General features: G+C 48.0%; 3 protein-coding genes across 7 annotated transcripts in view; 2 read left to right on the forward strand and 1 right to left on the reverse strand.

Annotated features, from left to right (window-relative positions):
• Window positions 1-7,827, forward strand: part of LOC147657324 (uncharacterized) — a 231,195-nt gene extending 223,368 nt beyond the window's left edge. The window contains exon 4 of one of the 2 annotated variants that reach the window (XM_086909904.1): window positions 7,161-7,303. In XM_086909904.1, coding sequence (XP_086766030.1) covers window positions 7,161-7,164 — 4 coding nt within the window. In that variant the 3' untranslated portion in view covers window positions 7,165-7,303. Of the gene's footprint in view, window positions 1-7,160 lie in introns of both variants that reach the window. The other variant, XM_086909901.1, reaches the window with a different exon arrangement.
• The window catches only part of LOC100868571 (L-lactate dehydrogenase A-like 6A), a 78,185-nt gene that overhangs the window by 40,258 nt on the left and 20,343 nt on the right, over window positions 1-17,584 (reverse strand). The gene's annotated exons all lie outside the window — the stretch shown is intronic.
• Window positions 7,624-17,584, forward strand: part of LOC100868453 (uncharacterized) — a 56,057-nt gene continuing 46,096 nt past the window's right edge. The window contains exon 1 of one of the 2 annotated variants that reach the window (XM_086909887.1): window positions 7,624-7,763. In XM_086909887.1, the coding sequence (XP_086766013.1) occupies window positions 7,683-7,763 (81 nt within the window). In that variant the 5' untranslated portion in view covers window positions 7,624-7,682. Of the gene's footprint in view, window positions 7,764-11,308; window positions 11,492-17,584 lie in introns of those variants that run through there. The other variant, XM_012485372.3, reaches the window with a different exon arrangement.

Genomic DNA, 17,584 nt, shown 5'->3' on the forward strand with positions numbered 1-17,584 from the left:
ACGCGCCTTCTTTATTCTTCGACGCCGCCGAAACCAACGCGTTCCACCTTCTTGGAATTCCTCCGTTTATCCATCCGTTCGTCGTGCTATTATTGCACGGATACACGACGAATATTTGTATCGTAAACCGTTCGATTTAATGAACATTCGAGAAAAATTCGTCTAGCGCACCTTTTTATTTTTTTTACGTTTTCATCGTACTCGATTCGATTATTCGTTTATATCGGAAAGATGCGTGTTCGAAAGATGTCTCGGCAGTTTAAAGGAATCTCCTCCCTCCCCTAAGCCTCGTCACGCGACGAAAACGAGGCCAATTAACCCATCATCGTCGCTAATTGCTCCGACACGAAACGAGTATCCACGAACGGATACAATTAGATAGCCTCTGCCTATTTCCAATTTTGCGTTTCTAATATCCTATCAAACTCTATTTACGATAACATTCGTCGAATAACGTTTCTCTTCTTTGTAACGTGGCAATTGGACCAATTTGCGTTGCAAAACATTTCTGACCAAAGTTTCGACGATTTTTGTAACATTATATCATATTATCGAACGCTTTCTCAATCAGTTTTCTATTTTCAATCCCAGCTAGGCGATGCAAAAAGGTCGACTCGTAAAACACATTTCACCTTCGTATCCTTTAGATAAAAACCTCGTGTTCACGGTTACCGCTAACAAATCGGTATTATCTATACATTGGTCGTGTCAAACGCCGGTATCGAGAAAGCGTGGAGCACGACGCCCTCCTCTCTCCTTAAAATATCCTCCGTCCAGTCGCGGTGAAACCGTCGTGGTTGGTGCAGTCACGGACCGTTGCCACCACCGCCGGTTCTCCCGAAAGAGAAAGGCTCTCGGATAGAGTCATTACGTTTCGAAGGGATAACTTTCCACCTGCGCCGCATAACTCGTCCAGGTAAACACCTGTGCGGCCAAACTCCTCGAATTCGTCCAACGAACGAAGCGGGAGAAGAAGGTTCGTCGAATCCTCGGGGCCGGGTGTAAATCATCGAAACGTTAGCATAATCTCGATCGAGGAGAGAAAGAGAGAGAGAGAGAGAAGGGAGGCAGGTGAGAGCGGCGGGGAAAAAGCATCCGAACGGATTCGCCCCTTATCTCCCTGCCGATTTATGGGGCCCAACACCCTTATCGCATCATCGTCCTCGTGCAATTTCGCTGTCACGATACCGAGCCGAGTAAAAGTTTTAAGACTCGTAATTACACCTATAAAGTACGCGTGTCGGAGGAGAAGGATTCGAGCGTTCTCGTTGCGAAAACCTTCCTTCGAGCATCCGATGATGCTACATTGTGCTCGCACGATAATAAATGTCAACCGTTCGCACAGGTGCTGCGATCCTTTTCGAGGGAGGGAATCCTTAAGACCGAGATATCGACGTTAATGACGAGAGAGAGAACGAGTCTTTGGGAGACAGGCGATGATCAAAAATTTCTTCGTTTTTCTTTTTTAACATAAAAGAAATAGAGGTGTCGTGAGGTATATTTAGATACGTTTGAAACGAAATACTGGGATTAAAATATTAGAGAAAATTTGCTAGGTCGGGTAGAATTTATACCATCAAGTGGGAGCATTGAAAAATAGTGGAGGAATGGCTACGTTTCTTCTCGGGTTCTGGCGTTGTTATTATTATTATTAGTACCGTGTAACGACTGTTTTTACGCTGTACACCCGATACCGTGGAATTACTCTTTGCCCTTACCATCTCGGCTCGTCCTCCCTGAGGATGGAGGAGCAGCAACGACGATCCCCTCGTTTGGGAACACTTTCTTTCGTGTTCCCAACAACGATATTCGTCGATTGAAATTACAAATATAACCGAAACGCGTGATCCAGCAGCGTTTTATCCAATCGTCGAAACTCGTGAAAAAACGTGGGCGCGAGCCCCAACTGGATCGAGAGAACTGGATCGATCGATCGAGGCGTGCGATTTACGGAGGGGGGAGAGGGGGAGATAAGGGGGGATCTCGTAAATACGAATTAAACACACGGCTGCGTCGATTTTCCACGAGAGACAAATGGTATTACCATAGATTACAGGTATACAACGGCATGAATCGATGTGGAAATGGCTCAATTAGTCGCAACGAGTCGACTGTAACGCGATCCTTCTCCTCGTCGAGGTAATTGTCGTATACGCGAATCGAGAAGCGATTTTCGAGTGGACTCGCAATCGAGAATATCTTCGTTTCGGTGTCCCAGCTAATAGTTAAATCACGGCGATTACGGGACGATGCATTCGTTGGAAACGAGTTCAGTAGGCCTGCTCTAGAAGAAGAGGCTCTGCTTGAAACTGACGCGAATCCTAAACCCGATCGATTTAAATCGATCGATTCTCTGCTTGCGTCCGTCCCATTTTTTTTTTAATGCAAATTGGAAATTATTTAAATTCGACGACACCCAACGTTCTCGAAACGTCGATCACGAGATTATAAACGTCTCGATAATAACTTTGTATGGAACAGAAAGAAAAAAAGGATCGGAGTAAAATCGGCAGAAACGTTTACGAGCTCTGTTGCAGCTTCGATAACGAGTCTTGGTTACCGGATATCGTCCATCACGAACAAATCCACGCGCATTCCTTCGAGGATACGTGAACGTACGCGATTAATTTCAACGATCCGCCCTTTAATATTCCCGATCGATCCTTAAATCGGAAGGGAAAAATAAGAGAGGATTCCCTCGGTTCGTCGGTCGCTTTGTCCCTCGAGACGGCTTCTCTCTTTCTTTCCAACCGAACGGAATAACTGAATTGGACCGCCAACACGTCGAGCTCGTTACGCGATGATGCCGCTTCTCTTCCCCCCCCCTCTTTCTTTTGCTCTTTCTTTCCATTCCCATCTCATCTCGACCGGGTAATAATAATTATGCTAGGAATCGAGATTTTTCGCGGGTGAAACCGGTCGGGCGCCCCCCTCTGGATTATCCATCGGTGGTTGCGCCGAGTTCGGTAGCCGTCAAAACTGACGAATAACCTTTGGAACGTGGACGCTGGATGATTCTTGGCGGTGTTCGTAGAATGATTACGTTTACGAAATCCGGCGGAAGAAAGAAAAAGCTCTCGGAGGAGGAGGAGGAGGAGGCCACCCTGATCGAGGATTACCATAAACAGCTCGGCTCGGTCGTGCATGCAGGTTAGCGCGCTACTAGCAAATACACGTGTAAATCCCGTGTTTCAGCTCTTATTCCGCCTCCCTCTACGCTCCCCTACTTTCCCTGCCTAGCCACCTTCCTTCGTGCCCTTTCCCTCGTGTCCTCGAGACTCCTCGTGGCGAGTGCTCGTGCCGTCGAATCGGCAAAAAGAAGGGCCGCCGCGGTGTATCGCGGTCGCGTGACTTTCATGCTCGCCCGACCACCTTCTCCTCTCCGTCCCTCTTCCTCCTTCCGTCCCAACAACGCGCGTTCGCCCAGATCTGGCCCACTCCCGTGTATCCCTCGTGAAATTCCACATTATTCCGTCTCCGTTTCTCCTATCGTACGATTTCTCGCACGATATCGTATTTCGATAAACGACTTGCGAGTTTGTTGGCAAACTTTTTACGAGTCCGAATGATAAATATTTATTAAAAATAAGTTTTAAACGTATACAACAACTCCATTGGCAACTCGAGTTATTTACCACGCTAAGAGATAAGAGTAAAAGAATGAAAGAAGAGAAAGGGAGAAAGAAATGGCGAAATGTGAGGGATCGGCGGTAAAATGGTAGCCGGTTGGCCGCGTTCCGTCTATTGGATTCAAAGCAGAGGAGGCCTGTTTACCATATATTTTCCAAGGAAAGCATTGTCAGCTCGGAAACGGGAGAATACAAAAGCGCACGATGAAAGATAGCCGGTGGGTCCGCGAATGGGTGAAACGCGCGTTGCGCATGCTCCCTGCGAGCGAAACATTAAGGCAAACGCGAAACGAACGTTCTCTCTCTCTCTCTCTCTCTCCACGTTCGATCCACCGCGCATAAATAACCGCCGCTTCTCTCTCTCTCTCTCTCTCTCTCTCTGGTTAAAGAAGCGTAGCTACGCCACCGTGTCGCCGAGGTATGCCTCCCCCCGATCTAGCTTTTCTAGATCTGGAACGAACGATCCAGCCAACGAATCGCCTTTCCTTCTTTCGCTTTCGTGGAAAGAAGGCGAGATATATGTTTCGCCGTCACGAGACCGTATCCAACCGTATGAATCCCTACGCCGCGATTCAGATACACCCTGGCTGGGTTAATCGTTGCGATTAACACCCGAGAAACGAGCCGTTTATCGCTCCTACGAATTCTTTCACCGGTATGCGTTGCCCGACATCCGCTGTAATCCGTGCAAGGGAGCGACGAAATATCCGAGATAAGGTATTATTAAGGTAGATGCGGTTGAGAGTAATACATCGTCGATATAAAATAATGCGAAATTATGCCCCTCCCCCTGTGTATATCTCGTAACGTGTTCCGCGAAATAACGAGATCGACGCGACAGCGAGACAGGATTAACAGAGTCCAACGAAGGAGTAGTTCGAATCCTTGGAAACGAATGAAATTTTCGATCGCTCTTTAACGCCACGTGAAGAAAAAAACGCGATCTTTTTAACGCGCTCTCGAAAAGAAAATGTATCGCTAGAAGGAGTGAATTGAAAGAAGAGGGAAGGAACGCTTAACCCGCTCGTCGGACCGTGACTGGTCGCGGGCCTAGGCTAGGCTCTAGCAGCGAAGAAGCGAGCGATGAAAAACAAAAGGGAGATTTTCGCGTTGGTGGTCCACGATTGTTATCGAGCCAATATTTCCCTCCTTATCTCCCTCCTATCGGATCCATTGTATCGTGGCCAATTAAATTAAACCTCCAATAACCTCGGAGGATGAGGCGAGCGAGCGATGGGGCCACGCGTCCACCCCGAAGGAAAAGCGTCGTACGAGGCAGGAGGAGGGATTGCGCCGCGATGACTTATCGCGCGAGCGACGGGCAAACGTATAGTTACGCGGCGTTCGCAATCATTCGTACGCACGTTATAATTACCGTTGCGTGGCCGATTAATCATCGAGGGTGGGGCGACCCGAGGATACCGTGAGAGCGTTGTTGCACCCGACTCCACCCGAGTGGAATTCTCCGATGATTTCGTTGGTTCGACACGAAGTTCGCGCGCCCCGAGCTTTCGATCCCTTACGATCTTCGAACGTGGCTTACGGTTCGATACCGGTATAATATAAATAACCTGATGTTTTATTAACGTTGTTCGAGATGGCGTAATTGGCACGTGCGCTTTTGAATTGCATTCGAATCGGATATCGGACGCTTATATTCGCTTATAATTACCGCCGCGACGATAATTCTTAGATTCTTCTTTCTTCTTCCTCTTCTGAGAGAGAGAGAGAGAGAGAGAGAGTTGGTCGATCGTTAGCAACGATTCCGGAGGGAACGAATGCCTCTGGAATTTACGCGAGATTAAGCGGCCGCTAAGCGAGATCTAGCCGGGAGCTATCGTTGTAAACGCGTGTGTTTCGAAGGAAGAGGAAGAGGAAGTCCCGGGGATATTTCCTTCATTTTCGTCCCTCGAATTATTTCTTATCCAACCGAAATGTTATATAATTTATTTACGAGCGCGATACAGTTTATTTATATCGGAATCGCACCTGTTCACACCGAGCGGTGAAGGCGAAGTTCAAGCACGCGACCGCTCGGATCGAGGACTTATCGAGCGATCGAGAGCCGCTCCTCCTCCCCTCGATCCTCCACGCCCACGCGCGATCGCTATTCGGTGCTACACGCCGCGGCGGAAGCGACTTGTAAGCGGTTGAAAGCTACCTCTCCACGGCGAGTGGATCGAGAGATGAAGCTAATAGGATTGGGTGGATAACGAAAACGCGATAAACACGGTCGCGGGTGTAGGAAGGAAGGAAGGTGTACGATCCACTCGGTTGGAAGGAGATATATACGCCTGCGTGCAAGCGTGTAACGCGAGGATGAGATATTAATAGAAACGATTTAGGATGTTTCGAGTATGATATAAGGATATCGTAGGGGAGGGAAGAATAAGAGTGGGTTCTCGCGCGAGATGCTTACACTCGCGTGTAATGGGAATTGTACGTTACCGTTCATAAATTATTGGATACGTAGGTAGGCAGGAAGGAAATACGAGCAAATACATTCGAGACATTCTAATTACGGGATGAAATTGACAATCGCGTTAATTACACTCGGGCGCTCTATCGAAATTAATTATCGCTCGAACATACTCGAGTATGAAAGAGTTATTTTCATAAAACGAGCTGTTGGATTGTGTTGGAAGAAAACATTTTTCGGCGAAAAAACTCGGTCGAGCGAAACGGCAATAAAGATATCTACGATCGGCGAACGCTGGTACCAGAAGTGTAGCAGAAACGGCTTAGGACCGTATTTTATTAACGTCCCACGTTTAACCAACTGGTTTTCGACTTTCTCGTTTTCCTCCCCTCCTCGTTCCTCGATCGAATTGACGCGAGCTTCGTTGTTCCTCGGATTAGTCGATCGATCGATCGAGAGAGAGAGAGAAGGATTGTAAATTAATCGACGTTTCGTTTTCCAAACGCACGGCCGAATGTGAATTTCTCTCGATCTCGACCGATCACCGCCCGAAGCGATCAAAATTCAAATCTCCACGATCCGAGTCCGACTTTTTGTCGTACCCCGATAAACGATCCCAAATTGCTTTTACGTATTAATCCCAGAAAATTTACGATCGATATAAAATGTTGCGCAACGAGGACGGATAACGAACGACTCTCTTTCTTCCCCCCGTCGATTAGATTAGAATCTATCGGTGATCTCCGCCGCATACCGGGCTTAGTCTCGCCCCGATTATATACGCCGTTCGAATATTCTCACTATTCTACCTTCTCCTGTTCTCTTATCTTCCCGTTTACATCTGGCGACTAGTTTTAGTGGACTAGTTACGCGTATACGCACACCACGATATCGATATCGCGTAAAAATGGCAGGACAAGATTTCGAATACTGCCCGTTATCCCGGTTATTGCGAAGAAGTTATTGCGAAAGGCACACGCATCGATGGAAGGAACGCAGAGGAGAGAAAGTGGCGTCGAATCGAGCCGCGTATTACGCAATACCTATTATCTCTCTCCCTTCCTTAAATACACCCACCGTTTAATTAAACGTCTGTCATTTCTCTGTTTCAGCTAACGCTGGATTACGTAACGCCAGGATATTCGCGACGAGAACATCTGCGAGATCACCTGGAAAGAAGGAAGAAGGAACGCGCATCGCATCGGCGAACAATGGGTGGATTTCTCAATCGTTCTGCCACGTAATCGATTCGTAGGGTTCCTCCCGGCCTGCGCTATCGCGGGAGGTGCGTCCAGACAAACCTAATTGAATGCGAAATCGACGAAAGGAATCCCCTCGTGCGGGATTCGCGTATTAATTAACCATCGATTCGTGCATCGCTTCGAAACGTTATTCGAGTCTAAGAGATAAGAGGGAATTCGTTAGGAATTCGTTGGTTCGCGTATATAAAGCGCATTCGCGGTTTCTCGCGTTCGATTCCTAGGCTCCGACTCAACAAGGATACGGAAAGCGAATGGAGGGAAGATATCGAACAAAATTTCGATGGAATGAAACGAACCGCGCTTTTAACTTCTTCGTTAGAATGAAGATTTTGACGAACATCGCGAAGTAGCTTTTTTACAGTCTGCATCATAATGTTTCAATGGAAATATCGTATCATGCCAGGACTATTAATTTCCTGGAGTGAGTATATTCCTGCCAGACATCGATTCAAGGTGAGCAAGCAAGCATTTTCTTGTAATTAAATTTTTTGCTTGTAATATACCATTTATTTTTAAACGTGATACATCATTACATTTCTCGGAACGAAGGCACGCTCGGTCTTCCGCTCGTAATTTCCATCGAACTATTCTTCGTCAATAACGAAATATAGTCTCGAAACTGTTATTAACTGTCATTTATTAAAAGATAATAGATTTATTCTATTATATTTGCATTTCGTTCACATATCGCTCGGATTTCGTCGAGCTAAGCGGCAGGGGTTAATTGATGGTAATGGAGCCACCCTCGCGCGGAAGGAACTTGTGGAGAGCCGAGAGCGTGGAGGATGCGCGCTCCTTCGTTTCCTGCCTCCCCTCCCCCCCCTCCGCTTGGTTGCAGTGTGTGTGTGTGTGTGTGTGTGCACGCGCGTATACATAAGCAAACCTGTTGTTACCGCCCCTCCCTCCCCCCCGCCCTCCCATTATCTCTCTCACGCATCGGCGCCGATTTTTATAGGCGAGGTGATTCACGAGGCAAGTTCATCAAGCCTCTCCCCCACCCCCCTCCCCCTTATCTTCCACACAACCGGCGCGCGCTTTCACGAGGATTAGGGGGGGGGAGAGGAGGAGGAGGTTATTCCATTCGCGTTCCCCGATGAAAATTCTCCTCTTTTTTTTTTTTTTCTCTCCTACGTTTAATCCGGAATACGGAAAGACCTTGAAAATTTTGAATCCATCTTTGTTGCAGCGAATCGTATCAAAAAAAGGATGGATCGGATGGAAGAGGAGAAAAATGCTCGGCACAAATTTTTCTACAGATGTAGAGATTGGAGAGCGTGTAGTGAATAGGAGAGGTTGCATCGGAGAATGCGATTGTTGAACGGAGTAACGGTATTCGTGGCGGTATTCGTCATGCCTCTCGTTTTTACACCGATCATCGATATCGTTGCGAGGAATATACGCAACGATGCAAAATAATTCCTCCAACGTTTCTTTCTCTCGTGTTCTCGTTTCGATTGAACGTTACGTCGTCGTGGAAACAACTGATCATTCGCCACGGCCAATCGAATCACATTTCGCGCCTTACCTCATCGCGCTTACTTACTTTCTATAACTCTCCGCCTACTTGAATTCCTACACGATGATCCTCCGGTGACGTATGGCGAGAAAAAGAAGGAACAGTGAAAGAAACAATAACTAAGCGTTGAATTGATTCTGAAAAATGCATCACGCTTTCTTTCAGGCTTTTAGGCTGCGTAAAAAAAATATTTCGATTCGCGATCGATATCGAGCCGAAACGACACAAGGTGGTATCGGCGTTATCGGCCCGCTCGAATCGAATACGGATGAAATTCCGGATGCGGCTTCCTGCTCCGATCAGTTGTTACGCGATCCACCCATACACGCACGCTCGAACAGAGAAGTTGCCTTTCCTACTCGCAACTAGTAGATAGCAGAGAAATACGATTGGAATTTCTTTTTGTAAAAAAGAAAACAAAAGTAGTACGATTCGTCTCATCGAACCGAATTATCCGTCTAATTTTATGAATTCTTTCCTCTCCACTCTGCCCCCTCCATTCCTCCCATCCATCAACGAACGAATCATTCTCGCTTTCTTCGCGATCTCGTAAATGGAGATCGGGGGAGGCGATGTCAGTGGATGGTCGATATCGAATAATACGAAAAGCAGCGGTGGTTATTTATGGGCGTTGAAGTCGTTAGAGCTTGGAGACGAGTGTGTGGTATTGTGCGGACGATCACGAACGTGGTCTCTCTCTCTCTCTCTCTCTCTCTCTCCCGATGATGAAGTAATATCTTATCGCGTTAAGAATCTTCGAGTTACGATCCGCGTTAATGAAAATGATTGCCAATCATTTTTACAACGAATATATATTCGATGCGAGTAATAATTCCCCTTTCTCTTATTATTCTCTCGTTTTCGTACTTTTCCAACGCAAACGACGGCTTTCGACGGATCGAAAGAGAGAGAGAGAGACAGAGAGGAATAATAGCGGGACATGGCGGGATACGATGCGTGCTACAAATAAGAAAAGTTGGACGATTCCGAGCGTTGACCGAGGGAAAATTTCGTAAAAAAAAAAAGAAAGAATTTTACGTAAATCAAACGAAACGAGAACTGGAAGGAAGAATTATAAAGACAATGACCCCGGCAGCGAGAGTCGGGTAGAGCGATAATTCAAAGGGACGTCTAATTCATACGAGAAACTCGTTTTTTTTTTTTTTTTTTTTTATCCCCGATTCGACGTGATTCGAAGCGTGCGCTCGGAGAAAAGAAAAGAGAGGGGAAGAAAAAGTGGTGGACGGGTGAGCGGACAAAGAATAAATTACACGCAATGTTCCACAACTTCCGCCGCCATGGAATCGAAAACGTCTCACTTACGCCGGCCGCTAACCGCCCGAGTATAGAGAGAAGGTCACACCCCTATGCGCGACGCGAATCGAGAAGAAGAGGAATCCGTGTAAACGAAAATGCCCGCATGCCTCGAAGGAATGGAGCGAGCAATTTAGGGACTGAGTATTCCGTCCACACGAAGTCGAAACGGAGACAAAGACGAGCGAGGGAAGGAGACCGCGGCGGAATCAATATCGGTTCGATCGGGTATCGATAACGCCTCATAAATATAATAAAGACGCTCCTCCTCCTCCTCCTGCTCGTCGCGCAGAGGGAGGGTAGGCCGGTGCCCTAAGAGGAGAGATAATGGTCGAAGCCCTGGGCACCCGGTAGGAAGGGCCCCGACCCCCTCTCCGCTCGCCCTCTCCCCCTCTTCCTCGCTCGGCCGGGCGCAACACGTTGAGGCGACGACTGCGAGTCAGTGAGATTCAGCCCGAGCCGGCGAACGGTCGGTCGCGTCCGTCCCGTACTTGGAATCGCGCTCCTCTCGTTGCTCCCACCAGCTTGGAACGAACGCGACAGACAGAGAAAAATTCGATTCGATTGTTATTTAACCGTGACTCGCGTGGATCGGTCTCGGCGAAGACCGCGCGCGAACCGTAGAGTATAGAGAAGGATATATACCCGTCGGTGGTGGCGGAGACTTGGACGAGCGGTACGAAGGATGTCGCGCGTGGTGGACCACCCTGACCGTCGTTGTCGTCACCGTGTATCGGTGACGACCATCCTCGCCGCGATCTTACGGTGAGATCCCCGCCTGTTTCTTTCTTACGCCACCATCTTCTTTTTTCCTTTCTTTTCCCTTTTCTTCCCTTCCCTCCCCTTCCCTTCTCTTCTCCTCTTCCCTTCCCTCCGCATAAATAGACTCTCGAGCCTCTCCGGATCTCGGATTACGAGAGAAACAGGTCCGTCGAAGTCCGCCAAAGTTACACGCTTCCTACCTATATATATATATGTGTGTGTATACAGTGTGTGTGATCGTTTATCGGTGAACACGGAGATCTCGTTTCCCGTTGTAACACACGGATATATACATGCGGCGAGTGGTGAAACAACAACAAGGTTTCGTGAAAGTTAGTCGAGTGTTATGCCCGTGATAAAGGGCGCGTCAGAGGCGAGGCAGAGGAACGAGAAATTTCGACCGGCGGCGACGACACGTCGCTGTTGACCGCTCCATGCCAGGCGAGGAGAGGAGGAGAAGAAGGGGCGAGTGATCGAGCGAGGCAAAAGAGGGAGGAAAAGCGAAGCAGGTGAACCATCGGGTTCGCGCCACGCCCGTGGGAATCCCGGATTAATGCACGCGGCGAATAATCGCAGCATGGAGGACATAGTGAGTACACAACACCGATCTTTATTTTCGTGGGGAAGAGGGAGGGCAGTGATTACGAGCGATTGGCGACCTCTCTTCTCCAAACGTCGTAAACGCGCGGCGATCGAGCGATTCCTCGTAATTTGCGCGGGATGGAAATCGTGGGTAGGCGATGAGCAAACAGGCGAATAGCGTATTACTTACACGCTTGTCCTCGCGTGTAATTAAAAACAAACGGGGGGGGAGAGAGAGAGAGAGTCTCGAGATTACGAATTATACGGAATATTTATACGAAAGAATTTCCCACGGTTGGCGTCGATCGACGACGCGTTCCAATTTAGACGAAAAGTCTAGGATATTTCGATTGTGAATTCGACGAGAATAGAAACGTTTCCTTTCGGCGGAGGAAAAAGAGAATCGCGATCTCGGAAAAACTATCCGCGTGGACGAAGGCTTTCGAAGTCGTGGATCGATCCGCAAACTTTCGAAATTGGACGAGCGGTCGTATCGAGGCAGCGACGGACAAATTTGCGAGGAGGCAAAAAACGCGGACGGAGTCGCGTCCCCTCGGCGTTACGCCCCGCTCGATTAGTCTGTCGCAACACGTGCGTACGCCGCGGACGAGCAGCAAATTCATTAAAACCGGTTCGTTTAATAGGCGCGCGCATTACGCGATGAAATTTCACCACCGACGAAACTCGCGACCCCTCCTTCCTCCTTGTTCATCTCGCGATTTATCTCGCGAGGGAACTCGCTCGATCCATCCGTGGTGGAACCGGTTGTCGTCGAGAGAAAGAAATCCGGGGCAAGGAAGCAGCTCTCGTTCGCGTGCCTCCCGACCATTACGGGGCCATCTACGATTAATTTGTGCACTGCTTGGGAGAAGGATCGCGGAAACGAGCACAATTTCCAATTCCATTCCATTCGTCTCGTCTCGAAAATCGAACGAGCATCGTGGATGCGAATTAAAAAGAAAATTGGAAGGGATAAAAGAGAATCGGTTTAGGAAGGAGGACGCAACAGGCGTAATAAATTTAACGTAAATCTTCTCTCGCGCGCGATATTTCATTTCTCGTTTTCGGTCGTAAGGTATAATTAAGACTCGCGTTGCAAACTCCTCCCCCGTCCGACGAATTCAACCGCAATGAAACGCACGCACAATGGGCGTGCAGATAAGATTCAGAAGAGCTCATTGTTGTTTAGCGGCTCGATCTTCGTAAATCACGTTGTTGCGCAAACATGGTTAACAGGCTGTCCAATGATCCGCGGATGGATCGCGCGCGACGTGTACCGAGCCTCCCACGTTACAAGGGAGGAACGACTCGATCGAGCAGGTTCGGTTAATGGCGCTTTCTCGTCCGCGCTTCGAATTTTCTCGTTACGCGCGCGTGTTCCACGAGTGGTTCTTCCTCCTCCTCCTACTCCTCTTCGTCCCACGGCGCAAAACGCGTGAGAAAATTGCACGGGCGGGGAGGGGGAGTGCGTATTCGTTTCTCGAGGTAAAAATGGCCCAATTTTTCGAAAGGCGCGAGGTATCGAGATATCCGCGTTGAAAAATACCGCGCGGCCCGTGGATCATAATCGACTCTGTAACGCGGCATGAAATTGCGAAAACGACGACGACTCGGTCCGAGAGTCGATGGAATTTACAGCCGAACGTGTTGACCGGTTCGAACCGAGCGAAACTCCGCCAATGACATTGCTCGTTTCTTCGCCATCGTGAACGACGCGTTATTTTACAGATATTAAATCACGATATCGAAGTGAAACGAATCGTCTGCCCACGGGGGGGGAGGAGGGAGGAGAGAGGGAGGGAGAGAGAGAAGGCATCGACTCCTCGCGCGCCTTCCTTTCTCTCTTTTCTTCCCCTTCTCTCTCTCTCTCTCTCTCTCTTCTTTTTCACCTCATCGCGTCTTCTAGACTCCTCTCCGCAATTTCCCCGTTTAATAAACACCGGTTGTTAACCTGGAAGTAGCGCGACACACCCCTCTTCCTCGTCCTGACGCCGCTTTTCCAACCGTCCACCCGCCCGTCCTTCTTTTGCCTCGTGAAAGAGCGAGCGAGCGAGAGAGAGAGAGAAGCCGAATTACTTTTATTAAGACGATGGAACGTGTAATTATAGTGTACGGCATCGCAGAGGCAGAGGCAGTTCCATCCGGTAGTGGAATTACCGCGGTAATTTTAATTTTTTTTTTACACTCCGTGCTACGCGCGAACAACGATGAAAAGTTTTACTGCGACTCCGTCGTCGTTTCGATGACGTATCGCGCGTCTTTAAAATTAGAAAGGAGAGAAAGAGAGATATATATATATATATATAAATATACATATATCCCGGAAAATATTTTCAAAGTTGGGAATGAACGACGAAAAGGAAGAGACGGCTCATTTGACAACCTATACTCCCGGCAATGTAATTATCCTTTTACAATCCTCGCTACGTAACTCCATCTCGGTTTTAACATCTCAACCTCGATGAAACCCCTATATCTTGCCAACATATATGCATACATATATATATACGTATATTCTCGCGGGAAAACGATGATGATGATGATGATGATGATGGGCTATCGTTTGAAAAAGCGCACGTTTTAAAAGGACAGAGTTGTCTCGACGAGTCCCCGCGATAATTCTAACGTTTCCGTGAATCGAGACGATCGAGATTCGAGAGCGGAAGCTGTGACGACTTCGCTGCCTGTACGATCGATTACGAGTTATTTGGTAATTTCGAATTTCGAGTCACCTGATCGAGGGAAGGAAAAGGAAAGTGGCGCGCGTCGGGATGAAATAGTTTGCGTTTCGAAAGTAAAGTCGGCGTTCATAAATAATTTATCCGCGGACTAGTTTACCGACATTCTCTCTGGATCACGCGGCGGAAACCGGATCTCCCCGACCAGGGGATTCCAGGGGGAAAGAACAACGACTTTCGCTTAAACCCGCTAATCCATCCTTTCGCGCCCCCCTTTGAAATATAATAAGTAAACGTATGTTTCGCGAGAAATTGATGAACCGCGGCGGAAATTACAGATATCGGTCGGCGCGAGATTAAAAGCGAAGGAGAGAAAAATGCGAGAGTATCACGCGAACGCCGCCATATGCCGCCTAGTAAATTTTACCACGCTCCGTCCAAATGTGTAGTATCACCCTCGATCGAGTCCGATTCCCCCACCAATTTGGCCAGCTGCGCCGATTCGAGGCTTGTTGTTGTTGTCCTCCCTCCTCGATACTCGACGTTGGAGCGTGAAAAAGCGGAAACGCAAACGTCGTGTACGGGGAAATTTGTCGTTCAAAGTGCGTTCGCGATATGCAAATAGCCGAGGGTTGTGTGTCGACAGAAGGCGGGTATTACAAGGGTGCACGGGGTCACGCGCGACGTTATCGCGCGAATCCGTGCACAACTCGGCCCAAGAATTTGCTCGGAGAGAGAGGCTTGGCGTATGCATATGCATGCGCCCAGCACGGATGGGAAATAAGCGCCAATTAGCGCGAGGAGGAAACCGCCTCCGCTCGCTTTCCGTTTCCTCCAACAATTTGTGAAAGCCCGTTTCGAGGACTCGTCGAATCTTCGAACGGTTCGTGGAAACTTCGTACGTTCAACTTTTTGCCGGCTCACTCTGGTGTCTAAAGTGTGGTAACTTTAATACGCTGTTTCGTTTGTTGTTGCGTTACGATGTATGTATGTATGTATATATATATATAGGGAAGTGGTGTAGGAGTATCTCGCTAATTATCGCGGTCCGTTGTTCCTACCGATTCTTAGAATCGGAGATACTTGGAAATACTTTCTTCGATCCGTTGAAAATTTCCAGTTTTGGAATAACGTTTATTCGAATAATTTCTCCTTCCTCGAGTAAAATTACTTGGATTATTTATTCGAACGTTTTGAACGAATTAACTTTATTCTCAACCTTATATGTAGATTCTTATACGAACGATTCTTCATTGAGAATTACGTTGCGTGTTGTACATTCGCTTATTAAATTTACCTTGGGCACATTTTCGACCGTGGATAAGACAATTCTAATCGCGATAATCGAGGATACAACGGCACGTATTCACGAGATGAAGAGGGGGTAACAAAGAAAGGATCGGTCGATGGAGCGCGTTTGGTGGATCATCGGCTTACCGAAGAACGGCGGCCCCGAGAAGATGAATTCGCGGGCAAGAAACGTCATTAGCCGCGCGGAGAAATTTATCTTGGTCGCGGCGGGGACAGAGTCGCGCTTGGAACCATGGGGAATCGGCTCGATTACTTAGTCGCGTTATTATCAGCACTTTATCATCGTCAAATGGGGGTTGAGACGTTTCGAACGTCTCTCCCTCGTCGCTGCTTTAATTGCCTTCCTCTTTTTCCCTTCTTTTTTTAATAATTTAATTCGTGACGCGAACGAAATTTCGCTTCCTTTTCCTTCTTTCTTTTTCGATTCGACGAGCTAACGAGACCGTTCATTAAAACTTATCGTTCTTTTCGTCTATTTTCGTTCCAACAACCGCGACGACTAATCTCTCCACTCGTTTCGATTTGGAGGAAAGAAATTTCCACTCCCTTGTTCAGCCTAGCTCTTTCGATTTCCGCGGCGGGACGAAACGAGGCGAGACGAAATGGCATTGGCTACGGTATTCGTACACCACGCGAGGACAATTGGACGGCGGAGGTAGGGACGACGATCACGTTCGCAGGATTTAATCGTCCGTAGATAAATCGAGGCGGCTTCTTAATTAGCGGATCCGGTGTTGGCGCATGGCCTGTGGAAGCGCGAGATCCGGTGGAAGAGGAAAAGGATACGAGGAAGAAACACACCGCGGCGGCTCATGCATAATGCATGCTGCCGGAATACTGGACGCGCCGGCCTAGGAAACGTTTACTCGCCGCTACCTGCATTTATACGAGTACGCAAATTGGTTGCAACCGTCGTCGTGCTCGTCGTCAGGTCTCGCTTTGGGACGCGGTGTTGGGATAATTATAATCGTTGATCGTCGCCACGATATTCGCGCCACGTAGAATCGAGCACGCGTACAATTTCGTGACGGACGATCCGTTTCTGTTCGGTTCCTTCCCTTCAAAAATGTTCCCTTTCGCTTAACAGCGTTCCCTTAATTACACACGGGTTGAAACACGGGAAATTCGAAGATCGAGCCATCCATCTCGACTCGGAGGAGAATAACCTCAGAGATGATAATGGCTCGTTATATACTCGATCGTGTCGAGCCTCTGACAAAGTGTACGCGAGATTACACAATTTTACGAGAACTAGCAGTGATAATCGATTCGATGGAAATGTAACGGACGAGTGAGAAGGAAAAGATTTGTGTAAACCGACGAGAACGATAAAAATCAGTTTCTCTCTCGGTCGCGACACGAGCTCTTCGCGAAATGACGATCACCAACGTAAATCCCCCGTAATCAGATCGGCGTCGAGACATTAACGCATTGTTACCGGTCGGCGAACGAGTCTCGCTCCGTTTGATATGCATCATCTGCCGTTGCCGCCTCGAGTGTATATATATATATACGTATGCGCGTATCGATCGAAGCATCGCGGAAATTCCAGCACGGCGAATGCAGAAACGCGTGAAATGGAAACGCATTGTTTCGCGTGCATTCGAGAACGCGCGCACTCCTCGAACATCGCAAACAACTTCCCACGTTGTTGCGATCGTGTGCACGAATCCAGAGATATCCTTCTCGATCGAGGTAATATTCCCGTTGATCGTCGTCGTCCAACGAGACGCCGATCTTTTCTATTCGAAACGCCACTTTTTTACGCTCGTATTTGAAACGAGAATTCCTCAACAATGTAATTGTATTATATACGTATATATAATGTGATTATAGTAAATGTATGGCGACAAAGTTGAGTTGTTCGAGAACTGGTATACGAATGCTTTCCTGCAAATCGCTGGCAGGTGGTCTTCTCTCCTCTTCCACCTAACCACGCTCGAGCGTGGCAAATTATCCACTGGAAATTGGACGGAACAGCGTTTACCTTGGATCCTTGGGATTCCAACGTGTTAATTTAGAAGCGTGGCGATTCCTCGGAACACCGGAGGAGCGATCGTCTCTACGAGTGGATACTCGACCAAACGTTTTACGACCGCGATGACGTATAA

This window comes from Apis florea, unplaced genomic scaffold, assembly GCF_048593485.1.
Source record: "Apis florea isolate Af1SG1 unplaced genomic scaffold, ASM4859348v1 contig_3170_pilon, whole genome shotgun sequence".
Lineage (NCBI taxonomy): Eukaryota > Metazoa > Arthropoda > Insecta > Hymenoptera > Apidae > Apis > Apis florea.